At 35.1% G+C, this 26,880-nt stretch overlaps 3 protein-coding genes across 9 annotated transcripts; 2 read left to right on the forward strand and 1 right to left on the reverse strand.

The window, feature by feature from the left end:
* The first annotated feature begins 317 nt into the window (after positions 1 to 317).
* Positions 318 to 4,281, forward strand: LOC114165871 (TMV resistance protein N-like). 2 transcript variants are annotated; one of them, XM_028050482.1, is made up of 5 exons: positions 318 to 863; positions 959 to 2,042; positions 2,140 to 2,367; positions 2,492 to 3,217; positions 3,553 to 4,281. In XM_028050482.1, exons 1-5 carry the CDS (start codon positions 364 to 366, stop codon positions 4,015 to 4,017), a joined length of 3,003 nt encoding a protein of 1,000 aa, XP_027906283.1. In that variant the 5' UTR covers positions 318 to 363; the 3' UTR covers positions 4,018 to 4,281. The 2 variants fall into 2 exon arrangements, with proteins under 2 accessions (XP_027906283.1, XP_027906284.1); XM_028050483.1 differs by lacking the exon at positions 2,492 to 3,217 and having other exon boundaries at positions 3,553 to 4,249.
* Positions 4,282 to 7,703: 3,422 nt separating this feature from the next.
* LOC114167630 (TMV resistance protein N-like) lies at positions 7,704 to 11,074 on the forward strand. The gene is made up of 4 exons (XM_028052747.1): positions 7,704 to 8,260; positions 8,482 to 9,580; positions 9,875 to 10,156; positions 10,247 to 11,074. The coding sequence occupies exons 1-4, from the start codon at positions 7,704 to 7,706 to the stop codon at positions 11,060 to 11,062; spliced, it is 2,754 nt and encodes a 917-aa protein (XP_027908548.1). The 3' UTR covers positions 11,063 to 11,074.
* LOC114167629 (TMV resistance protein N-like) lies at positions 7,769 to 21,283 on the reverse strand. 6 transcript variants are annotated; one of them, XM_028052741.1, is made up of 9 exons: positions 20,689 to 21,182; positions 18,504 to 19,605; positions 18,075 to 18,350; positions 17,187 to 17,948; positions 16,052 to 16,702; positions 15,415 to 15,712; positions 14,564 to 14,611; positions 14,246 to 14,455; positions 7,769 to 7,976 (listed from the first exon to the last, which is right to left on the reverse strand). In XM_028052741.1, exons 1-5 carry the CDS (start codon positions 21,180 to 21,182, stop codon positions 16,232 to 16,234), a joined length of 3,105 nt encoding a protein of 1,034 aa, XP_027908542.1. In that variant the 3' UTR covers positions 7,769 to 7,976; positions 14,246 to 14,455; positions 14,564 to 14,611; positions 15,415 to 15,712; positions 16,052 to 16,231. The 6 variants fall into 6 exon arrangements, with proteins under 6 accessions (XP_027908542.1, XP_027908544.1, XP_027908545.1 ...); XM_028052743.1 differs by lacking the exon at positions 7,769 to 7,976 and adding an exon at positions 11,132 to 13,731; XM_028052744.1 differs by lacking the exon at positions 7,769 to 7,976 and having other exon boundaries at positions 13,996 to 14,455; positions 17,331 to 17,948; positions 20,689 to 21,281.
* Positions 21,284 to 26,880: the final 5,597 nt, after the last annotated feature.

Genomic DNA, 26,880 nt, shown 5'->3' on the forward strand with positions numbered 1-26,880 from the left:
TGAAGTTTTTTCTAAACTGCATTTATCCTTTCTACTCTTTTTCATTATAGCAGGTATACGTGTATTGTGTAACTGTGAAAGATGATGATGTTATAAGCTTTCAAAACTTTAAAGGGATATTTGTACGATATAAGAAGATACTCGATGTTTTTAAAATAAAAGTAAATTTATTATGTAATTTTAAATAAAAGAAAAAAAAATTCATAGTAATTAGTGTAATATAATTTTTTGTAGTTCAAAATAAAAAAAAAGTTCTGAGATGGTCTTAACGCGCTTCCGACACTATAATAAAAGAAGTATATTGAATGTTTTTTGTGTCTGTACATATTATCTCTTCGACGGTGTTTTCTCTTCTAACTTTTCATGACGTCACCAATTCCTTCCATTGAAGTCGCCTCTTCAACCACCAAACTCCCACGAAAGTACGATGTGCTCATCAACTTCAACGGAGAAGACATCCGCAGGAAATTTGTTTCTCATCTCGATTCTGTCCTCTCTGCTGTTGGACTCACCACTTTCCTTCACCACGACAATGGAGTGAAACCAATGCACGAACCTATTCTCAATCTGTGTCGGGTAGCAATAGTTGTTTTCACCCAAACATATTCCCAATCTGCTTGGTGTCTTCATCAACTTCAACAAATTATTCAATGGCACCAAACTTATTGCAAACATGTTCTGCCCGTATATTACGAAATTCAGCCATCTGATATACGTCTTCAGAAGGGTGACTTTGGAAAAGCCTTCGAAACAACTGCACACCAAACATTTTCAGCACAAGAACTTGAACATGGCATGTCCAGGTGGAGCCACGCACTCACCAAAGCTGCAAATTTCTTTGGATGGGATGAGAGTAATCACAGGTAAATCACTCATTCAATCAATCAACCGTGTTGTGAACTTGTGATTCTATCTTGTTAATACATGATTTCTTCTATAATTGCTGTTGAACTTGAAGGAGTGATGCTGAACTAGTGGACAAAATCGTTAAGAGCGTTCTTAATTTACCAGTCATGTCTGCTACTAAATTTCCAGTTGGATTACAATCCAACGTGGAAGATCTGATTCGAACTATAAAAGATAAATCCAGCGAAGTTTGTATAGTAGGGATAACTGGAGCGGGAGGATCTGGTAAAACCACCCTTGCCAAAGCCATCTACAATCAAATTCATGATACATTCAGGGAGAAAAGTTTCATCGAGGATATTGGACAAGTTAGTCGACCGAGAGGGCATCGTGGTTTACAAGAACAATTTCTTTTCGATGTACTAAAAACAAAGGTGGAGATAACTAGCGTTGATATGGGTAGAAGAATGATTCGGGAAAGACTTACTGGGAGAAGGGTGTTCCTTGTACTTGACGATTTGACTGAGAATTTTACATTGTTTGACCTATGGGAATGCCGTGAATGGTTCAGTGGAGGAACTGTAATAATCATTACAACAAGAGATGTAGACCTACCCAGGATTCTTAAAGTTGATTCTGTTTTTGGGATAAAGCTAATGAGCGCAAAGGAATCCCTTGAGCTTCTTAGTTGGCATGCATTTAGAGAACCAAAACCAAAGGAAGAATACAATGACCTGGCTGAAAGTGTAGTTACTCATTGTGGAGGACTACCTCTAGCACTTGAAGTCGTTGGAAATTGTTTATTTGAAAGGACAAAAAAAGAATGGAAAAGTGTATTGTTAAAATTAGAGAAAATTCCCCTGCACAATGTTCAACAGAAATTGAAAATAAGCTTTGACGGATTACGCAATGAAATTGAAAAAGATTTATTCATTGATATATGTTGTTCCTTTGTTGGTGAGGGCAGAGCCTATGTTACGAAGATCCTAAATGACTGTGGAGTAGACGCTGATAGTGGAATAAGAGTTCTAATAGAATGTAGTCTTATAACAGTTAAAAAGAACAACAAACTTGGAATGCATCCTTTGCTACAAGAAATGGGAAGAGAAATTATACGTGAAATTGATGAAGAGGAATTTTGGAGGGAGTGGCCACCGGGGTTTGATGATGCAGAATATGTGTTGACTGATAATACAGTAAGAATATTCTTTACATATGTTTTGAAACTTCTCTTGGAAGCGTTTTCTTTCTCATGTTCTATACTTTTGTTTTTCTTTGCTCTTTTCATCACAGGGGAGAAGAGCCATTGAGCGATTGCCTGTGAAATTACGTTCAGTGAGAAGAGAACCATCAAGACTGCTGAAACACACTGAAAATTCTGATTCCCTTTCTAAGAAACTGAGGTGGATCAGTTTGGATTGGTTTTCTTCAGAATACCTACCTGACGAATTTTATCTGCATGAAGCAATAGCGATTGATTTAAAACACAGTGATCTTCGATTCGTCTTGAAAGAACCCCAGGTTTTTTATTACTTTCAATTTTCTATTAAACCACAACACTTAACTAAAATACAAATAGTAACCTACTACTGTTTCATTTCTACCTTCTTCTCTAATGTTTGTCCAAAAACCTATCTTGGTGTAGGATTTGAGGTGGCTGAAGGTCCTTAATCTTAGTCACTCCAAGTATTTAATAGAAACCCCTGACTTTTCTGGACTACCAAGTCTTGAACAGCTCATTCTCAAGGATTGTACAGGATTGCGTGAAGTTCACCAATCTATTGGATGTCTCTGCAATCTTACACTTCTAAATTTGAAGGACTGTACAAGACTAAGAAATCTCCCTAGAGATATCTGTAAGATGAAATCTTTAAAAACTCTCATTCTCTCTGGGTGTCCCATGATTGACCTATTGGAAAAAGATGTAGTGCAAATGGAATCTCTTAGAACTCTAATTGCTGAAAATACAACTATGAAACATGTGCCTTTTTCTATTGTAAGCTCGAAAAGCATTGGACATATATCCTTATGTGGATTTGAGAGATTGTCACGTAATTTTTTTCCTTCTATCATTCGGTCTTGGATGTCGCCAGTAATGAATCCCATATCTTATATTCATTCGTTGTGTATGGATATGAACAATAATTGGGATGATATTGCACCTTTGCTCAGCAGTCTCACAAATCTTCGAAGTATTTTGGTGCAATGTGACTCCGAGTTTCAACTATCTGAACAAGTAAAATTTATTCTGGTCGAATATTTCGCAAATTTTACAGAATCAGGAATTTCAAAGCAGCAATTCAGGTCTCCTTTGATTGGTCTTGGAACATACCAGGAATTCTTCAATTCTGTCAGCGACAACATCTCTGAGGTTCTTCTCTAGCTTTCTGACCTTGACCACCATTTTAGCTATGAATTAAGAGAACAGAAAATGGTCCAAATGAACTAACTAATAGAAATCAATTCTAAACTTTTAGCACCCCCTTCGCTTCCACTTTCTTGCTTTACTAACTTCGTGATTGTTTTATTCTCAATGATCGTGGAATAAAAACTAAAAGAGAAGAAAATAGAAATGCATTCTTAGTCCCTAACGACATGATGGTGAAATAACACAACAAAACTACTGATCAGATTTATTTAAATTAATTACAATTGATATATTTTAATTATTTACTACATTTTTGTAATTTTTATCTCATGTTACAGGTATTGGCAAATAGTGAGTCTTGTGATGTCTCTCTTCCAAGTGATAATCTTCCTTATTGGTTGGCCTATATGGGTGAGGGAAATTCTGTTTCTTTCACTGTGCCTTGGGATCGTGACATGAAGGGAATGGCTTTGAGTGTTGTTTATTTATCAACCCCTGAAATTGTGGCAACTGAATGTCTTACAGGTGTCTTAATTGTTAATTACACAAAGTGCACATTGCAAATACACAACTATGACACAATAACTTCCTTTAATGATATAGACTGGCAGTGTATAATGTCAAATTTGGGACCTAAAGACAAGGTGGAGATTTTTGTTACTTTTGGTGATGAATTGGTGGTAAAGAACACAATACTCTATCTTATATGTGGTGAATCAAATTACTTGAAAAAAGAGATAGAGTCAAAGAAAAATTGTCTCCTTAGATTCATAACGAAAATTGTAATGTGCGACTTCTGGTAAGTCATTTATCTTCTTTGAGAACAGCCGGATCCCTTTAGTTATGGAATTAATCTTTGTGTCCTTTATTGAAATTCATATTTTTCAATCCTTTCCTTGTTTTTCATATAGCTTATAGTTAGGAAAAGCTTTTAGTTGAATTTCACTGTCATGGATCTCTGAGGGGGAGAATCCCTAGAGACTTAATGATTACAGATTCATATCTCTGGTAAGCTGCATGTATAAAGTGATGATATATAAAGTGTTGGCTGATATATTAAAAGAAGTTCTACCATTGATCATTGATGAAAGACAAATTTCCTTTCTGCGTGAGGGGAACATGGTTTTGGTGGAATGTCTAGCATATCTCTAGAACATTTTCTATTCTTTTTTCAAAGGGTTTTTTTGTTACCTTTGTCTTAGTGAATCTTGTTTCTGAAGTGATTTGGTAATGGAATCTAGGCAACTGTGCACTATTTTGGGGCTTTTTAGTGGGTATCAGTGGTTGCAAAGTTTTCATGAATTTTAGACACAATTGTGCGGTAATATTTTGCAAATGATTCAAACTCCACAACTAGGTGGATTTAATTTGGTTTTCAAAGCCTTTTTTACACAAAAAAGTTGGTGGATTTTGAAATATTTTTTGAAACTGTAATAATTTCTTTTAAAGATTTTGGTAGAAAAATTTATGATCAGAAATTTGTAATTTGATTTTATATTATTTCTAAATTTTTTAAAATATTAAATCATAAAATTTGAAAAAAAAATGGATTTATAGAAGTTTAATTGATTTTATTCTTTTAAAATTATAATTCAAGTAATATTATTTTTACTTTTTTTACATAAAATATATCTTTATCTATCATTCTTTTAAACAAAAATGTGAGCTACAGAATTAAGCGAGTGAAAACGTATTTTAATAACGCATGCTGACATTACACTAAATCATCTAAGATATAAGTATTTTATATTAGATTAGGCTTAAATACCTTTTTGATCATCATTTTCATAGTGTTTGTTGCGGATGGTTCTGGTTTTGACAAAATATTTAAAATGGTCCTCATTTTTACCGAATGTTTAAAATGGTCCTCATTTTCGTAATTCGTGTTTTGTTTGGTCATTTTTTGTAACGCGGTTTAAATCATTAACAGAGCATCGTACAGGTGGCACGGTTTGTAGTAGAGTATGTTATGTGTACTGTAGTGTGGTAATTAACGTTAATTTTTTAATTTAGGGGAAATTTTGCAATTAGGGAAATTTCTTCATATTCATCTTTCTTGAGCTCGGATTTGCAGAGGAAGCCGTTAATACTTGTCATTTCATCATTGAATTGCAGTTGCGCTCTTCATTTCAATTTTACAGATTGGACTTTAAAAGATTACACACAATAACAGTACGAATAATACAATCATTAATCTGCCTCATTTGTGTCATGATGATGACATCCTTTTCATCAACAACACCATTTGAAAAAGTTGTAGCCCACATTATTGGAACCACCCCTCTGTAAATCAATAAACCGAAAATTAAAACTAATTTATTATTAACACAAAAATAAAAACATATTGTACCCAAAATTTTCTACCAATCTTCTTTGGAGTTCTTGTCATCCTCAAAGTTGTCATCTCTCCGCAGCTACAAATCGGAGTTAATCCATTTCTCGTTGAACCACCAATAGTGCACGAACACGGTTGCCTCAAACTTACAACCAGAGGTCAAGGAAGAAGATTGAGACTGTAACATACCTATATGATGGGATTGCAGGAAGAAGAAGATTAACTGATTAACTGGAAAATTGAAATGAAGAGCGCAAATGCAATCCAATAATGAAATGACAAGTATTAGCTGCTTCTTCTGCAAATAATCCGAGCTCAAGAAAGACGAAGATGAAGAAATTTCCCTAATTGCAAAATTTCTCCTAATTTGAGTAATTAACGTTAATTAGCCATATGTACAGTACACGTAACACACCCTAATACAAGCGTGCCACCTGTACAATGCTCTGTTAATTATTTAAACGACGTTACAGGAAAGGACCAAATAAAACACGAATTGCGAAAATGAGGACCATTTTAAACATTCGGTAGAAATGAGGACCATTTTAAACATTCTGTCAAAATGAGGACCATCCGCAACAAACACTACGAAAATGAGGACCAAAAAGGTATTTAAGCCATTAGATTAATAGGTAATTAACGAAAATAGTAATGAATTTTATCATATGTTTCCTTGTTAATGTAAGAACAGAAAATATTATGCCTCTGGTCATCACAAGAGAGAAAGGGAAGAAAATAGTAACCAATGTGTCTATACATTTGAAGAAAAAAATTTATACCAATTATTTCATGTATGTTATTATTTTTATTGTGCAAGCCATTAGAGTTTTTTTGTGTTAGTATTGACGTTGTTAATGAAACGAAAATTGTCTATTAATCCTTAGAGACCTTGATGAAAACTTGTGGTATACTATGTCCAAATACTGAGATCGAAACTATACGAAATATGAGTAATATAAATATATATATATATATATTCTCAATTAATATAAAAATAAGAGTTAAATATGTTTTTAGTCCCTTAACTTTCAGTGAATTTTGGAATTAGTCCATTTCGAAACTTTGGACTAATTTAGTCCTTCATCTTTCGAAATACGTGGATTTAGTCCTTTTAATAAAATTTTGTTAGGTTTATTTGATGTTTTACGCATTTCAGGATTGTATTTGAGTTGTTTATATTGTTTGATACATTTATGCTCTAATGTTAAGTCAAATACTGTTATGAAACAAGCTTGAGATGTCAAACAAAATTAACAAAATTTGATTAAAAAGATTAAATCCACGTATTTCGAAAGATGGAGGACTAAATTGGTCCAAAGTTTCGAAATGGACTAATTCCAAAATTCACTGAAAGTTAAGGGACCAAAAACATATTTAACCCTAAAAATAAATTTAATTTATTTACCTAAAAAGTCAAAACTAGTTATTATATAAGATTTATTTATTATTTTTATAATCATAATAGAAAATTATATAATAAATGTAAAAGTTTATTAATTTTTAAAAAAATAATTGAATTTGTGATTATTAATATTTTGTCAAAGTCATATCAAAATTATGATAAAGACAAAAAATTGTCTCTCAAATTGGATACTTTGTCCATACATGTTATAGAAGTATTATACACGTACTCAATATGTGTTGTACCCTGGAGACGTCTAGAGTGTCCAAGCTTCATAGTATTATCCATTATTTATTAGTGGCTAAAAGTTTTTATTAATTAGATAAGTAGGTTTTTCCTTCTTGTTGAGATTTTATTCTTTTAAAATTTATAATTTCCCCCTTTTGTGCAGGGTACATTCTATTGGTTTCACTTATTATTCTTATTGTTTTTTGTTTGATATTTTTAAGTATCCTACTATTATTTATACTGGCAAGAAGTGGTGTGGTTTTTGCTTCCCGTTGTTACTTTTCTAATCTTCCTAATAATTATACACCAAATATCTACAAGCGAAAATGAAACTGAACTGTGCGAGCTATTATTTCTTTCTAGCTCTGTGATTGTTATTTTGCTTCCTCGTGGAAACCGAAGAGCAAGAAAAACAAAATGAACTTCTGGTGTTATGCTTCGGAAACATCGTTGTAGTTTCGTTAACAGCCATAGTTACAGAGCATTCACCAGCTCATATAATAAGTTGTAAAAAATACACCAAAATGAAACATGCTTTTTCACTTTTACTGACTTGGTCGTTTTTCATCGAATTCAGTCAACCAATGCCTTCTTATTCATCTTCGTCATCCTTCTCAAAATCAAGATCAAAACCAAAATCAAAATCCCAGTGGACATACGATGTGTTTATCAATTTCCGGGGGGAAGACACTCGCAGGAATTTCGTTTCCCATCTCTATTCTGCCCTCAAAGACAGTGGAGTCAACGCTTTTCTGGACGATGAGAAGCTTGATAAGGGAGGAGACCTGAAGTCTGAACTGTTGCATGCAATAGAAGGGTCTCAAATAACCATCGTTGTTTTCTCCCAAAACTACATTCACTCTACATGGTGTCTTGATGAACTCCACAAAATCATGGAATGCAATGCTTTTAGAGGGCAAGTGGTTATGCCAGTGTTTTATGATATTGGCCCCTCGTTTTTGCGTGACACCCAACATATTTCTTTCGAAGTCATTTCTGACCAACATAGCAGGATAAAACAATGGAAGAAAGCATTGACACAAGCAGCAAATTTAGCAGGTTGGGATTTGAGAAATTACAGGTAAGCAATCTATTCCAGCATAGTTTATGAAACCACACATACATTAACCTTCTATGTGCAAGATTTCTGATGTACTTGTAAAAGATTTAGTAAACGTGCTTCTGCTGCAAACACTGCGGCAGAAAGTGTTTTTGAGGTTGTATACAACTGAAATTTTCTGCTAAGCTTATAATCTTTTGACCATTTGTATCCATTCTCATTGTGGGTTATTTTTGTTGCAGAAATGAAAATGATGTTATGAAGGAAATTGTTTGTGAAGTTTTGAAAAGACTGGATAGAACATACTTGTCTATCACAAACTTTCCAGTTGGACTAGAATGCCGTCTGCAGCATGGTATTGACTTCATTAGAAATAAAAAAATAGGAACCTGTATATTAGGGATTTGGGGAATGGGAGGGATTGGCAAAACAACCATAGCCAAATCCATTTACAATGAAATTCGTCATGAATTCAAATATAGAAGTTTTCTTGCAAATATTAGAGAAGTTTGGGGAGGAGATCGGGGCCCAATTGATTTGCAAGAACAGCTTCTTTCAGATATCCTTAAAACAACAAAGACGAACGTGCATAGCATTGATTGGGGAAAAGGCAAGATCAAGGAAATGCTTTGCACAAAAAAGGTACTTGTTGTTCTTGATGATGTGAGCACCTCTGATCAATTAAAGGCTTTATGTGGAAATCGTAATGAAATTAGTCGAGGAAGTGTAATAATCGTTACAACCAGAAACGCATGTCTACTCAGAGAGATTGGAGTTGACTGTGTGTATGGAATAGAGAAAATGAATAAAATTGAGTCCCTTGAGCTTTTTAGTTGGCATGCTTTTAGGAGAGCAAATCCAACTAGAGACTTCTTTGAACTCTCAAAAGAAGTAATCACATACTGCGGAGGGCTACCACTAGCTCTTGAAGTTCTTGGATCTTACTTATACAAGAGAAGAAAAGAAGAGTGGCAAAGTGTATTATCAAAACTAAAAGAAATACCCCATAATAAAATACAAGAGAAACTGAAAATAAGCTATGATGGTTTAGCAGATCATATGGAGAAGGACATATTCCTTGACATATGCTGCTTCTTTATTGGTAAGGACAGAGGCTATGTCACAGAGATATTAAATGGTTGTGGACTTCATGCTGATATTGGAATACCAGTCCTAGTAGAAAGGAGCCTCATCAAAGTTGAGAAGAATAACAAACTCGGAATTCATGATTTACTACGAGACATGGGAAGAGAAATTGTTCGTCAAAGTTCACCGCTACCACAAAAGCGCAGTAGATTGTGGGTTCATGATCACGTACTTGATATATTGACTGAACATACCGTAAGAACTTTCTCAACTATTTTAAAATTTCAATCATCCACTGTGATCTTATCAGGATCATAGTAACACATTCTGTTTTTATTTTCTCAATCATTCATTGTTTTTCTTAATCTTTTGGGTGAAATCCATAGGACTGTCAATTTTGGCTTTTGAATGTTTTTATCTTGGTAACGCACACTATATGCATGCTGAAGCTCTAGCTTTTATGCATTGCTTATTAACTTTCTGCTGTGAAAACAGAAAAGGGTTAGCTTCATTGAATTCTCAAATTTTCCTGTGTTTATTTGATTACAGGGAACAGAAGCCATTGAGGGATTAGCTTTGAAATTGCATAGACCTAGCAGAGTTCACTTCAGTGCAGAAACATTTGAGAACATGAAAAGTCTGAGAATTTTGCAATTTGATCATGTCCAACTTGCTGGAGATTATGGGCATCTTTCCAAACACTTGACATGGGTCTATTGGCGAGGATTTTCATTAAAATACATACCTGACAACTTTTACCAGGGAAACGTAGTTGCTATTGACATGAAACACAGTAATCTTAAGCTAGTATGGAAAGAGCCCCAACAACAGGTATATCTACAATAAAATTTTCTATGGTGACCACACTAATTGTTTTCCCCATCTACTTTACTAATACTCTTCAAAAAATTTCTCTTGTAGTCGCTGGAAAGGCTAAAGTTCATCAATCTTAGTCATTCCAAGTTGTTATCAAAGACCCCTGACTTTTCAAAACTACCAAATCTTGAGAGAGTCATTCTCAAAGATTGTCCAAACTTGTATGAGGTGCACCATTCAATTGGAGATCTGCCTAATCTTCTTATTTTAAATTTGAAGGACTGTACATGCCTTCGGAATCTCCCAGTGATAAAATCGAAGTCTTTAAGAGTACTCATCCTTTCTGGTTGTTTAAAGATCGACAAGTTAGAAGAAGACATAGTGCAGATGGAATCATTAACAACTCTAAAGGCAGACAATACTAACCTAAAACAAGTGCCCTTTTCTATAATAAGATTCAAAAAGATTGGATTTATATCTCTCTGTGGATATGAAGGATTAGCAGGTGATTTATTTCCTTCTATCATATGGTCTTGGATGTCGCCAACAACAGGTCGTGTATCCTCTATGCAATCATTTGGAAGCACGTCAACATCTTTAGTCTCTGTGCATATACAGGATAATAATTTGGGTAACCTACTATCAAAGCTTACTGAATTTTCAAAACTTCGAAGCATCTGTGTGCAATGTAACTCAGATCTTCAATTAACTCAAGAATTAAGAAGAATAGTGGATGACTTCTACAAAGTATATTCTGCAATGGAAACCACATATGCACCACAAATTTCAGAAAATTCTGTGGTATCTCGTTTAATTGGAATTGGAAGTCACCACCAAGTCATGGATATGCTTAGTAATGATATGACAGAGGTCGGTTCTATCTCTCTAATCTCTCGCCTCTCTTTTTTTTTGTGTGTGTGAGTTATACTTACGTTTCATTTTTAGAGAGAATTGGATAACCTTTACATGGAAAAATTGCATATGCTTCACTTGTTTGGCATTTAGCTTGGTTGGGAACACTGCTCTGTCACTTGTATTACAAATTGAATCTAATAAAAAATTGCCAGTAGAGAAGTCCCACATTGAGAAAATTTCATTTTGATGCTTACTTTTCTTGCTATAGAATGAGCACATATTTGTTTTGTAAGACACCAAAACCTATTCCATTTTTTCAGAACTCTAGTGTTTCAGAGAAAAGAAGAAAAATATTTTCTCCTCGTAACTGTTTTTCTGATTTCCAGGAGAGGGTGTCTTCCTGATTGTATTTCGCTGTTATTTTCACTAGAATATTGTTGTGTGCCTGATTGTATTTCACCGCGTTATAGAAAAATCAATGTACTGTGATTGTAGCTAGTCTGATCTTTAGCATCAGAACAAAATTATTCTTGTTACTGGATATAGATTGTAGTAGTGTGAAAGTTCATGTCTAAGAAAGTTGTCTATTGGTGACCTACCTTGTATTTAAGTGTCCATTGGTGACCCACCGGAAACATACCTAATATATTGGTTCACGGTCTATTTTCATTGTTATTCTAGTAAACAATACTAGTCCTAGCAAAAAATGCATAATCAGCAAAATATGAGATAGAGAAGTTGACAATTGTGCAGATGCAGTTGAAGAAAGACCCATGGGTATCACGAATCAAAGGTGGAAAGAAATTAACCGCAATGCTATCTAGCACTACGGAGAAGACTACTATGAAGAAGATTTGGGACACTTGTCAAATTGTATGAGTGGAAAATTTCAACAATGTTGAAAATGAACTTATGGAGATTCTACTTCAGAATTTACCTAATTTGTATGATCAACTCATCGTCAATATAAAAAATAACAATATTAAAGGACACCTACACTTTGCACTTTGAGGATGTTGATAGAAAGTTCAAAGTAAGAAGAGGCTTTGAGGATGATGAGAGGTAGATCAATAGGACATGACTCTAGTGGGAGTTAAACTCATGGTAGATCAAAGTTTCTATGTAAGAAGCATCTCAAATGCTACCATTGTGACAAGAGAGGACATGCAAAGAAAGATTATTGGCGTAAGAAGAGCGGAGGAAAGAACTTGAAGCATCAACCTCACAAGGTTATGTTGCAAGTACCTCAAAAGAGGGAGATATTCTAGTGAGTGAAGCAATAATTAACTCTAATAGTGCAAAACAATGACATGATAGGTGAATAGTGAATTTAGGTGCAACATTGTGCATGACTTTACACAGGGATTAGTTTTAACTTTATGAACCTACCTATACCTCAGGTGGATCTGTAATGATCATGCTTTAGAGATTGTTGGAGTCAATACTATCAAAATAAAAATGGACAATGAAAGTATACACACAGTTCAAGGGTATGACATGAAAAAGACTTGAAGAAGAATCTATTGTTTGTTGGGAAATTAAATGACCTCAGTTGTAAGATCCATGCTAAAAGTGAAATCTTAAAAGAGGTGAGGGTGCATCTAGTAGTGATGAAAGCAAAATATCATGGCAAATTTATACATGCTTTTGGGAGATTTGTTGCAAGAAGCAAATGATACAACATCATAGACTTGATCATATTTAGAACAAGGTCAAAAAGATTCAAAGAAGTTGTTTTACATTTATGGGCATTATGATAAGCAAGCAACATAGATTGAAGTTTGCTAGAGCTACCAGAAATGAGCACATATTACACATGATTCATTTTTATGTGTGAGAAAGAATCATCGATATTATCCCTTGGAGGAGCAAAATATTTTGTATCATAAATTGATGATTACTCTAAGTGATTGTAGTGATTATGGGTGTACCCTATCAAGAGGAAGTCAAATGTGTTTTCAATACCATTATACAAGTAAGAAGCTATTACATGACAATTTTATGTTTCATATACACCTCAAAAATATGGTGTGATAAAGTGAATGAATATAACTTTCATGTATAGAACAAGAACTACGTTGAATATAACTATGTCTTTTGGGAAAAAAGTAGTTAAAATCACCACTTAGGTGATAAATCAAACACCGTCAACCATGATAGGTTTGAAGGCCCCAATAGAGATGAGAAATTTTGAATCGGTTCATTATTCTTTTTATATGTATTTGGTTGTCATCTATACGTGATGTACGACTCCCAAGAAAGAGAAAATCTAGATCAAAAATTTAGAATATATATTATTGGTTTATGCTGACAATGTGAAAGGGTATCACTTGTGAGATCCCATTCCCCACAAGGTTGTTGTTAGTAGGGATGTGGGCTTTGCAGACAATTAACTGAAAAATAAGTACAAAAACGACAACTTTACAAAGGATAGTACCATGGTACAAATAAAGAGCCTTTGGATGATTCTTCTTAGTCAGAACAAGAGCATGAAGAACAAAAGCCAAATGAGGCTAGTAATGGAGGACTCCAACTATCAACATGAGAAAAGGTTAAACCATTTGAGCATTTACAATATGTTATGACAAGCCATGATGTGTATTGTCTTTTGAATGAAGGAGAGCCTTCAACTTTTCAAGAGGTTGAGAGTGGTTTAAATGTTTCTTTGTGGATGATGGCGATGCAAGAAGACAGAGTTCGTTTACAAAAATAACACATGGAAGCTGGTTGCACTTCTAAAATGTCAATAAGTCATTGGTTAAAAATGGGTCTATAAGATCAAACAAATTGACAATGATCAAATGGAATGATATCATGTTAGATTGGCAGTTAAGAGATATGCTTAGAAAGAAGGCATTGACTTTAGTGAAACGTTTTTAAAATCCAATTGTTAACAATATAAGTTGTTTTAGCCATGTGTGCTGCATTTGATCTACATCTTGAGCAATTTGATAAAAAAATTGTTTTTCTTCATGAAGACCTTCGGGAGGAAATATATATGCTCCAAACAAATGTATTTCAATCCGTTTCATGATCTATTTTTTATGCTGTACACATTTGTTCTTAAACAGAATCTATAATGGCACGAAATATCTACTTGAATTGAATAGCATAATTACTTAAATACGTAAATGACTAAGCTTTAGTTCATGATATAGGTCTTGGAAACCCATAGTTCCAGTGATTTTCTCCTTCCAGGGGGCAACTATCCTTATTGGTTAGCCTATACAGAGGAAGGATATTCAATACCTTTTCAAGTGCCTGATGGTAGTGATTTCCCGATGAAGGGGATGATTCTGTGTGTTATTTGTTCATCAACACCCGATAACATGGCAACTGAAAGTCTTGCTAGTATATTCCTCTTTAATTACACAAAGAACACCATTCAGATATACAAGCAAACGGCAACAATGTCCTTTAGTCATGAAGATTGGGTAAGCATAATATCAAATTTAGGACCTGGTGACAATGTAGAGATTTTCGTAAGTTTTGAGCATGGAGTAACAATTAAGAAAGCAGGTGTCTATCTAATTCTTAGCCAGTCAATTGTAACACAAATGCCATCACCTGAACAGAGCACACAGGCATATAGAGAAGGGAGTGCGCAATCATCACCTGAAATACAAATGGAGCCATCTCATAGTATGCAAATGGAGCTACCAAAGAAGCCAAAGAAAAAAAGAACTTCAAAAAGTGCAAAGAAAAAAAACTCATGTATATGCTTCTGGTAGAACTTTTTTTTATTGGACATTACATTAAACAGTCATCGTGTGGGATTTAAGTGTTTAGGGTCTCATGTGTTATTGAATTTTTTTTTCAAGAAAAAAACATTGTTTTGTATATATAATATATATATATATGAAAATAAATCAAACTACACTACATAACTTTTATTTACATCGTTTAATCTATTAAATCATATTTTTTTCTAAATTCATAATTAGTTTGAAAGTTCTTTTTACAAATTACATATACAAAATTCTATACCAATATAAAATAATCTGATATCTCACTTAATAAATCAAATCAAAATCAGTGTAATGTAATGTATACTTTTCAAAATTTTATATTTCAGAAAAAATTTGATATGGATATCATTATTATTTTTGTTCAAATTTGACAAAATTTATAATGATAGAAATTATAATTTAACAATTAGATAAACAAAATTCGTTTTTTTTTAGCTATTTAAGTATAAGATTTAACAAAAACTACGCTTATCTAATTTGACTTTACATTTTTTGGAAAATTTTGGGTAATATACTGCTGTTCTAACTTCAAGCACAAGTTTCTAATATCTTTGTGTATTTTCTAATACAGACCGAAAGGGTCAAATAAAACAATATTTGTACGTAAAAGTCTATATCAATGAACTACTTTTTATTGTCATTTGAAGACTTTGGATCTTTCGGAAGTACCTTAAATTTAGATTGGAACCCCCTTGATACTTGTGATTCTGATAAGCTTGATACAACATGATACTATTGTGCAAGTCTAGGATAGAAAAGCTGGTTCGTTGGGTATTATAGCCATTTCTCCTATGTGAAGTTTAAAAGATTGAAGAATCGGATTCCGAGGAAGTTTTCTTGTGAATTGGTAATGTATGCACACACAGGCTGAGGTACCTCTATGTAGAGACGAAGGTATATGGATAAACAGCCGACAATGCTTGCAACTAGTTTTCGTAAGCAGCAATCATAACTGATCAAGCTCGTCCTGCATCGTTCAGAGTTTTGCGGATCAGTCCAGATTTAAAAGGTAAAAATAAAAATATCATTTTAAAATGTAAAATTTAGCCCATTCTAATCTAAGTATACTTTTTCAAGTATACCCAACTGCTAGTACTTGAAATTAGAAAACAATTGAGGATACACACATCCTGCAAATGAATCTGCTGAAAATTAGATACATACAACTATGTGCATGCACGAAAATTTCCTTCGCAAAATAGAGAAAAAAAAACATTGGCATTTCTTTTTCTTCCATCTTTTAAATTTTACACAAAAAATACTACAATAACTTAATATTATTTGCTACGATTCTTATGCATCATACCTTGAGAAACCATGAGGCTAGCACAACGAGTAGGAAAGATTGAGGAATGTTATTAATGAATATCTCAAATGCATCAATGTAACATAGATATCCCTCCTCTCCCCAAGAATAAGAATAGGAATCCCAGACTGACTTTGGCTGCCCAGGCAAATTGGCTGAAGCCTCTACCTTCCTGGAATCTTATATTAAAATTTTCTTTATAAATCTTTCAAAGACGTTTTTCTTTGGTTCCTTCTTTGGCTCAGGAGAAGGGTTGTGTTCCTTGTCAATTGATTCATCACACATCAGATAGATAGCTGTCTTCTTGACCTCCAATCCATTGCCAAAATTCACAAAAATCTCCACCTTGTCTCCAGGGCTCCAATGTGATATTATGCCCTGCCAATCTACATCATTAAAGGAAAATACCGTCTCTCGCTTGAATACCTGGATAGTGTACCTTGTGTAATTAACCATCAAAACACTAATAAGATATTCAGTTGCTGTGATTTCAGGGGCTGATAAATAAACTACACACAAAGTCATTCCTTTCATGCGACAATCCTCAGGCACCGTGAAATACACTGAATTTCCCTCACCCATATGGGCCAACCAAAAAGGATCATTGTCACCAGGGAGAAAAGCATCACAAGAATCACTGGTTGCCAATCCCTGTATGTGGCATGAGCAAAAAGTTTAGCTATTTATGTAATTGTAATATTAAAAATGGTCTCCTACAATCATTATTTTGTCCTCCCAGGACGTTTTTAAGAAAATTACATCATAATGCATAAATTAAAACATTGTTATGACAATTAATTGAAAAATTTGGATAATAGTTTTGTTGTGTTATAAGATCATTAGGATGCATTTCTGACAGGTCTTTCAACCTTTTTTTCTCTGGGAGTATAAGAAACATGAAGCAAGTATAGCAGGAAGAAAGCGGGAATCAATTTCTTAGTGCTTCATATGAGAATGATCATTTGGCTTGTTGACTATTAAAATAAGGTATTTTTAAATGAAGCCGTCTGATTATAGAAGGAAAAAGAACTAAAAGAACCTGAACTTTTAAGTTTCATTTAGATATGTCATGTTCACTTAATTAATAGCTAAACCGAAAAGTGAAGGTAAGTAGACAAAGGAAAAGGGAAGGAACCTCAGATATGCTAGCGCTTAGAATATTGAAGACTTCTTGATAACTTCCGATTCCAATCAAATAAGACCTAAGGTAATGATTTGATATTTGTGATGTTATTTCAAATTGTGTAAAATTTACACTGTCGTCCAAAATTGTTCTTACTTGCATAGAAACTTGAGACTCTCTGTCACATTGAACCAAAACACTTCGTAGATTTGAAAGGCCGCTAAGCATTGGTTCAAGATCACCCAAATTATAACTTCGCATATCCATGGAAACTAGATATGACGATGTGCTACAAAATGGACGAACATAAGATAGGGGATTCATTGTTGGTGACATCCAAGAACGAATGATAGAAGGGAAAACATTACGAGAAAATCCTTCAAATCCACATAGGGATATATAACCAATGCTTTTTGACTTTACTATTGAAAAGGGCACTTGTTTCATAGCAGTATTTTCAGCAATTAGTGTTATCAAGGATTCCATCTGCACTATATCTTCTTCTAATTTGTCAATCTTCGAACAACCTGAAAGGATGAGAGTTTTTACCGATTTCAACTTATAAACTCCCTTTGGCAGATTTTCAAGACTTTTACAGTCCTTTAAATTTATCAGTAGAAGATTGCGGAGACCTCCAATGGACTTGTGTACCTTGCACAAACGTGGGCAATCTTTGAGAATAAGCTTTTCAAGTTTCGGTAGTTTTGAAAAGTCAGGGGTTACAGTCAAGTACTTGGAGTGACTAAGATTGAGGATTTTTAGCCACCCTAAAACCTACAAGAAGATAGTTTTAGTTAGGAAAAGATTAGAAAGGAAAAAATTTGAAACAGTGGTAACTGGAAACAATTACTAGATTAGTTAAACATTGAGTTTTAAAAGAAGACGGCATGTAATACGTACCTGAGGTTCTTTCCAGAAAAGTTGCAGATTACTGTGTTTTAAATCAATCACAACTGCACCGTCCAGATAAAAACTTTTAGGTATGTATTTTGAAGGAAATCCTTGCCAACAGATCCACCTCAGTTGCTTAGAAAGATAACCATAATTTCCAGTAAGCTGTACATGATCAAGTTGCAACAGTCTCAATCTCTTCATTTCCTCAAAAGCATAAGCTTTGAAGCAATCTTTGCCGATGAAATGCAATTTCAGAGCCAATCCCTCAATAGTTTCAGTTCCCTGTGATGATAAGAAAAAAGAAAAAGAAAAACGGAAACCTCTTTTGTTAGCACACTATAAGGTTATACTTAAAGCTCAGCCTAACCACATATATTGAATGTAAAAAGACGAAAACTTTCAGGTTTCAAAACTGTATATAAAGAATGTACTTACAGTATTCTTTGTCAATACGTCAAGTACATCCTCATGAAACCACAATCGACTCCGCTTCCCAGGATCCTTCCTTGAACTCTCACAAATTATCTCTCTCCCCATGTCCCGCAGCAATTGATGCATTCCAAGTTTGTTGTTCTTTTCAACTTTTAAGAGACTACGCTCAATGAGGACTGTTATTCCAATGTCAGCATGTAGCCCACAACCATTTAGTATCTCTGTAACATAGGCTCTATCTTTACCAATAAAGAAACAACATACATCAAGAAATATATCCTTTTCCATTTCATCGCATAAACCATCAAAGCTTATTCTTAATTTCTCTTGAACTTTATCATTGGGAATTCTTTCTAGTTTTAACAATACACTTTCCCAATCTTTCTTTGTCCTTTCTATTAAATAAGAACCAAGGACTTCAAGAGCTAGTGGTAGACCTCCACAATAAGCAACTACATTTCTTGCGAGCTCGTCAAAATCTTCTCTTGGTTTTGCTTCTCTGAAAGCATGCCAACTAAAAAGCTCAAGGGACTCATTTTTGTCCATTTCCTCCATTTTATAAACATAATCAACTTTAAGTAGGTCAAGTAGGTGTAGATCTCTAGTTGTAATGATTATTACACTTTCCTTACCAAACCATTTCTGATTTCCACATAGGTCTTTTAATTGGCCAAAGTCATTCACATCATCAAGTACAATGAACACCTTCTTTCTAGAAAGTCTATTTTCGATCATAGTTGTTCCCATCCCAACACTATGTATCTTGACCTTTGTTTTTAGGACATCTGAAAGAAGTTGTTCTTGTAAGTGAACATTCCCTCTTCCATCTATTTCACGAACCTCCCTAATATTTTCAATGAAACTCTTATCATTGAACCTACGATGGATTTGATTGTAGATGGCTTTGGCCATCGTAGTTTTGCCCGACCCTCCCATTCCCCATATTCCAATGATACAAACCTTGGCGGATTGATTTTCTACAATTCCAACCACTTCTTGCACACGGGATTCCAATCCAACAGGAAATTCAGTTATAGACAAGAGTGCGTAGTCTAGTTTTGTCAGTATGTCCTCGACAATTTCCTTCACTAGTTTAGCTGTATTCCTTCAAATTCAATAACGAGTATAAACAGTCAAAATGATGATGTATTAGAAAGATACTCTTTTGTTTTTTATAACAACCAATATTAACTTCTTCACAAAAACAAAGAAAATAAATTAATTTACTTAGTAGCATTATATCTGTCCCAAATTTAGATGTTCTTCCAAAATTACTTCAGTAATAACGAGACATGTTCATTTTTCAAATACTTTTATTGGCTTCATTTCTTGTAATCTCTCATATATATTACTCTAATTTTATTAGATAGGCATGTGAGCATGGAAGATTCCCAAAATCTGTTTAGTATACAAGGCAAAGTTAGGCTTCCAAAGAGTTCAAGACAGTTAGGTATTGCACTCATTATTTGTTAAAGCAGGTATGTTTTAATTAAGAAAAATTTTGAGTGAAAAATTAATGCAAGATACATTTCTAAATTACTACTAAACTCAAATAACTTAATTTTACACTAAATAAGAATGTTATGAAACTTCCTGTAATATCCTTGATTTCATAAGTACGTTCTACAAATTACTGTAATTTAATATTTTAAAGGCAACTTAAGGTTTTACACGGAAATTATGTGTGTGTGTGTGTACCAAATTTTAAAACAATTTTCGTAAAATAATTTTGAATGAATTAAGTTTTAAGTATCTCATTTTTTTAATTGATTTTTATTAAAAAAATTCATAATATTAAGTCTCAAAAATATCTTTTATTTTTGGTTAAGAACTCTACTGTTCGCGATCCACTTATTGTTATCCTCACTGTCCTCTTCCAATTTCAAGTTACTTTTTTTCACTTTAATCTCTTTCAACTATCCGATTAGTTTGTTCCTTCTCTTTTCAAGAATGAAGAAACGGGCAAGTTTGAGGAGATTAGAGAGTTCATTGGTGAGTTGAAAAAGTAAAGTTAGTGAATACCTTTGTGGAGACGAATTTGGGAAAATTAGAGAAAAAAAAATTCAAGTGAAAATTGACAACATCATCCAATTAAAAATTTGAAATATTTTAAAAAAATTTTAAAACTGCAGTATTAAGCTTAAAACATGGTTTGTCAACGAATGATGAAATAAAGCATGTGATCTACCTGTGATTTTTGACATCCCAACCAGAGAAATTTGCAGCTTTGTTGAGCACGTTTTTCCATCTCGACAACCCGTACTCGCTATGCTCTGCGGAATACTTCTTCTGCGCAGCAGCTTCCAAAGCATCACGAAAACGACCCTTGGGATTGCGTAGAATGGACGGCTCGATGCCGTGGAATATGGGCACAACGATTTGGCCGTAGGATTCGTGGCAATCGATGATTTTCTCAAGCTCGGTGAGGCACCAAGTAGATTCGGTGTAGGTTTCGGAGAAAACGACGATCGCAATCTGAGAGGCTTCGATCGCTCGCGTTAACTCCTCCAGCGGCGTTCCCTTGAGCAGATTCTCGTCGTCGAAGAAAGTGTTGACGCCGGCGTTGGAGAGGGCGCAGTAGAGATGCGAGACGAAGTCCCTGCGAGTGTCTCCTCCCCTGAAGTTGATGAAGACGTCGTAGATCCATTGGGGTTTCGATGATGAAGAAGAAGAAGAAGACATGGGTGAAGAGTCAACAATAATGCAAAAACACACACACACAGAAACTTGCAAAAGTTGCTTTAAAGAGAAGCGCGTTTCACTTCAGATGAACTTAACTTACTCCAGTGTTGAATGCAGTTGAAAACAAAAGAATTTTATCATTATTACAACTTACTTTTTTATTGTTAATTTCCATATATAAGGTAGTAATTGATATCTAAAAATATCGATTCTAATCTTTATATTATTTTTTATTATTATTATGCTTTTTATTTTTACTCTATGTTTCTTCGTAGTTATAATAATTAAGATTATTTTTTTAACAATTTTAATATATATATATATATATATAACCATTATTAATAAAAATTAATCTTTTATCTAATAATAACTAAATTAGATTGTATTAAATAATATAATAATACTAAATTCATAAAATTTTAAATGAATATTGTTAAAAATTCAACTTTAAATTTAATTTAAATATGTAATATAAATTGATCTCATATAAATATGACTCGAATACCTCAAAGATGGTTAAAATAAAATATATAATAATATTTACTATTAAGTAAAATATTATATTCAAGTATTATTGTCAGTCTCACTTAGCTACTTTTCTAAAGTTGGAAACCCACCTTCTTTATCACCTTTAAACGCTTTTTTCTATGTTGCTTTTTGATGTCCTTTATTTAGTCTTTGACTTTAGAGTAACTTACAAAAAAATCATACAATTATTTCATTGTTATTTTCACACTTCTCCTAAGATAATGGCCATTCTTCATATAGCAACTTGGTGTATAAGTGAATGGGACAATTATTAAAGTTTTGAACAGCTATAATTTTTATACTAGATACCTTCGTATGTAAACATACTTCTACATAAAAAACTAGAGCTTATTGTAAGAATAAGTTTCAAATAATCAAATACAAATTTATTTTCTCTGTTTATCGTTACTTCTTGAATTCTGTTATTCTCTCTTTTCTAATACTGCTTGAAATATGTTATGGTATCAGGAGCTTAAAAATGCATCCATGAAGACAACACAAAATTTTGTTTTCTTCACTTCCATTTCTCATTTCTTTTATTTTAGTTCTAAGGATCCAAATGGTTTTAGAAGCGTGAATTTTAACTTTTTGTCGCAAACTCCATTATTTTCGCACACTAGTGTAAAAAGGACATTCTAAAACAGGATATTAAATTGGTCATGTGAAAACCGATTTAAAGAAAAACACGGTGACAAACTTGTAAATATTGGGAAGCATATAAGATCGGTTGAATTTTTAACCGATCTAATATGTGAATTTTAAATCGGTTCTCTATATAACCGATCTAATATTCACGTATTAGATCAATTAAAAATTCAACCCATCTAATACACTTCACAGATTTAACAAAAACGCACCCTTCTCATTCTCACAACAACTTCTCTTCTTTCTCTTCTTCCTCGCTACCGCTACTCACTACCAAACGTTGTCGCCGCTGCTAACCACCGTTATCGCCAGCAATGAATCGTCGCTTTGTTCACAGAAAGCAGAAGCTTCTTTCTCTTCTCTCTCACGCCTCCCCTACTCACCACTGGTCATAACCTTTGCTCACTAATGTTACCGCCGCCCACGGGCCCTAACGCCGCCATAGCCGCCCAAGCTCCAAGCTTTCTTCTCTTCTCTTTGCGTCTCCGCTTCCGCTGCTCACGCCTCCGCCTTCGCTGCTCGCTCCTCCGCCTCCGCCTCTATTGCTCGCGCCTCCGCTTCCGTTGCTCATGCCTCCGCTTCCGCTGCTCGTGCCTCCGCCTCCGATGCTCGCGCCCTCCTCCCCTTTGTTTATCTGTTTTGTTTTTTCTTGATTTGGGTTTATTCCAAGGATGATTAGGGTTGATTGGGGGTAGGCTAAGGGCCTGTTGAAACCATATAGAGATGCACAAATGTTTAATTTTCTGGAATGATTTTCCTTTTAGTGTTCATTTTGATTTGGGAATGGAAATCTGAAATTTTGTGGAGTTGTTTTCTATTTTTGTGTAATTTGTATTGCTCATTTGTCTTTAATTGTTGTGTATGCCTATTGAATTTCATGCATTCAAGTTGAGACAAGGAGTGTGAGTGCACGTCTATTTTTTCCTTTCCAGTTTAAAGTATTAGATCGATTATTTTAGAACCGATCTAATATCTCTTAAACATATTACATCGTTGTATATTAGATCGGTTAAGGAACTGATTTAATATGCGCTCCAGAACCAATCTAATGTATATATTTTACACTAGTGACATGGGGTTTCTCACTTAAGAAGATTGTGAAATAGGAAGTGAAATTTTTAAGAACAAGACAATAAAAGAAAGAATAAATGAGAGTAAATAAATGACACAAGAGTTTAATATGGTTCAGTGTATCATGTGTATGTCTACGTCTACGACTACACTACGAAATATTTTATCTATGTATGTATCTCAAGTTTTACATAGAGTTGCTTATATAGCAAAATAGAAAATCACATCTCATAATTAGGGGTGGGCAAAAAATCTAATTTTCTTGATCCAATCCACTTTTGCTCCAATCCAATCCATTTATAATCTATCTTATTAAAAATTCAATCCATTTAATGGATCTGGATTTCAATCTAATCTACATTTTATATATTTTATGGATTGGATATCCATTTTATAAATCAAGATTTTTAAATATGGATAATCCAAAAAATCCAATCCAAATTTTCAATTTAAATTTTTAGTTGAGTTAGACTAAAGGTTGAGATGGACTATGCTAAATTCAGACTTGGACGGGCTTTGCTCGATGACCTATACGAATCGGGCAGGCCCGACGACCATAAGAGGTTGGGTGGGCCTAAAGATATGAACAGGCTAGGCGGGCCCAATCATCTGATGAGCTAGGTGGGCCCGAAGACCCGAACGGGTCAGGCAAGTTTGAAGATCTGAACGGGCCAAGCGGGCTCGAAGACCCGAACGGGCCAAGTGGGCCCGATGACCCGAACGGGCCAAGCGGGCCCGATGACCCAAACGAGCCAAGGGGGCCCAATGACCCGAATGGGTCAAGCGGGCTCGAAGAACCGACAGGTCAGGCAGGCCCGAAGACCCGAACGGGTCAAGCGGGCCCGATGATCCAAACGACTCATGCGGGCTCAAAGAATCGAATGGGTAAGGCGGGCCCGAAGACCGAACGGGTCAGGCGGACCCGAAGACCTGAAAGGGTCACGCGGACCCGAAGACCCGAACAGACCAGGCACGACCAATGATGAAAACAGGTCAAGCAGCCCAAAGACCCGAACGGGTCAGGCAGGCCCAAAGACCCAGACGGGCCCTACCGGACGGGTACAACGACCCGGATGGGGCGGACAACGTGGACGGGCCCAGCGACTAGGACAGGCCCGACGACCCGGACGGGTCTAACGACCTCCATTGGCCTTACGACCTGGATGGGCACGATGACACGAACGGGCCCGGCGACCATGATGGGCCCGACGATTCGGACGGACCTGACGACTAGGACAACCAAGATAGGCCCGACGACCCGGACGAGCTTGACAACCTACACGGGCTTTACGACCCGGATGGCACGACGACACGAACAGGCGTGTAAACCCGGACAGGCCCTACGACCCAAACGGGCTCAACGTCCCGGACGGGCCTAACGACTTGGATGGGCCCTACGACCCAAACGGGCTCGACATCCCGGACGGGCCAGACGACCAGACATGCCCGACGATCCGGAAGGGTCCAACGACTCGGACGGGCCTGATGACCTTGACGTACCCAATGACCCAAACGGACCCCACGACACGAACGTGCCCAACTACCCGATTGGGCCCGGCTGTTTGGATGGGTCTGTTTTGTCCGTCCAGGTCGTCGGGCCCATTCGGGTCGTCCGACTCGTTCGCGTCGTCGAACTTGTTCGTGTTGTTGGGCCCGTCCGGGTTGTTGGGCCCGTCCGGGTCGTTGATCCCGTTTGGGTCGTCTGGCCCGTCTGGGTCGCCGAGCCCATTCGGGTCATCTGGGCCTTAATGACACAAGTTTTAAAAAAATCAATTTAAATTTCTTTTATAAAAAATAGATTCTGGATTTTGAACTTGATCCAAATATTTGGATTGGATTTAAGTCTTGATCCAAATATTTGGATATGGATTTTAAAAAAATCCAAACTACTTTTGCTAAAAAATGGATTTGGGTAAAAAATTTAATTCAATTATTTGAATCTAAAATGAATGTGTATTGGATCATTAAAAATCCAATCCATGCTCACCCTTACTCATAATACTAACAAAATTTTGGCATATTGAAATTGGAAACAAGATTAGATATTCTAATGTGTCTTTGATAAACTCTCTCATCGTCTAATAGGTTGTGTTTATTTATCAAATTTGGAAGTAACTTAACCGGTATATTTAGAAATAGACATGGGCAAAAGCGCAACAATTACAAACCTAGTTTTGTACCATGATGCTTGAACAGATGACGAACCGTGAATTTTTTTTTCTTTGCATCAAATGTGTAATTAATGACCTTAGTTATTTCGGTGATCCTATTCTTCCTCATGAACACTTATACGTAATTCAGGAATGTTTAAAAGAAAAATAGGGTTCAATAATATCTACTATTCAAAGCAATTTTAATTGTACTCCAATAAATAAAATTAAGGCATCATTAATTGCATATACATTGAGTATAAACAAATTTAGGAAAAAGTTAATTGAATCTTCTTCAAATAACATTCCCAGAGAAGGATTTAATTATAGCTTAGTGTTCTATGTCAATTCAAATAGTTATAGCTCACAAAACTAGTATCATAATGACAAATTCTTTAGCAATAACGGTAATTTCAATCGAACTAGAAATTTTGACCACATTTTTGTTATGGAATTGGTTATTTTGGATGGTAATAATAGTGATAGTAGCACATGACTTAATTTTCAATGACAATTTTTGTTTTAAGTTTGGTGATGCAATAGTTATATGTCATTATTATTTGACTCTAATTATCAACTTAATTCATCTTTCAACACTCAATAACCTTTATTCTCCGATGATTTATCAAAAACATCAAATGCATGACCAAATGAGTCACAAAATAATAATTATATGTTGCTTAACTTTGAAAATCAAAATCAAAATCCCACTACAATTGGATACCTTTGAAGATCTTGGTCAAATTTACATAGACGGTGGTCAAGGTCTTTCCATCCAATCTTTTTCAGGTTCTACATTTTTTTTCTCTTTGAAAGTTTAATTTGTTTGGCCTGAACATAAGTTTGAAACGAATTGACATGAATTGAAGCTCGAGATAGTTCAATCCAAACCAAAGGTCAAAATGGGTCCTTTAGGGTGAAGGATGAGATGAGTTGGCATAGGCTAAAAGTCAAGCTGATTTAACACAAGTCGAAGGTTGAGTTAATTCGACACATATCAAAGGTTTAGTCAATTCAGCATAGGCCAAAGGTCAAGCAAGTTCAACTTGAGCCAAAGGTCAAACTGATTCGCCTAGCGATGATGGATGACCTGAGTCGTTCATGACCAAAGGTTGAGACAAGTCAATCAGGCATGAGGTCGACACGACTAGGCCCAAGCTGAAGATCGAGACGAGTTAGTGTAACCAAAGATCAAGTTGAGTTGGTTAGGTCGAAGGTCGAGCTAAGTTAGTCCGCCTGGAGGTCGAGTCCAATCAACCTAAGCTAAAGGTCAATTTGAGAGGGCCCAAGTCAACGAACGAGAC

Source organism: Vigna unguiculata, chromosome 10 (assembly GCF_004118075.2).
Source record: "Vigna unguiculata cultivar IT97K-499-35 chromosome 10, ASM411807v1, whole genome shotgun sequence".
Classification (NCBI taxonomy): domain Eukaryota; kingdom Viridiplantae; phylum Streptophyta; class Magnoliopsida; order Fabales; family Fabaceae; genus Vigna; species Vigna unguiculata.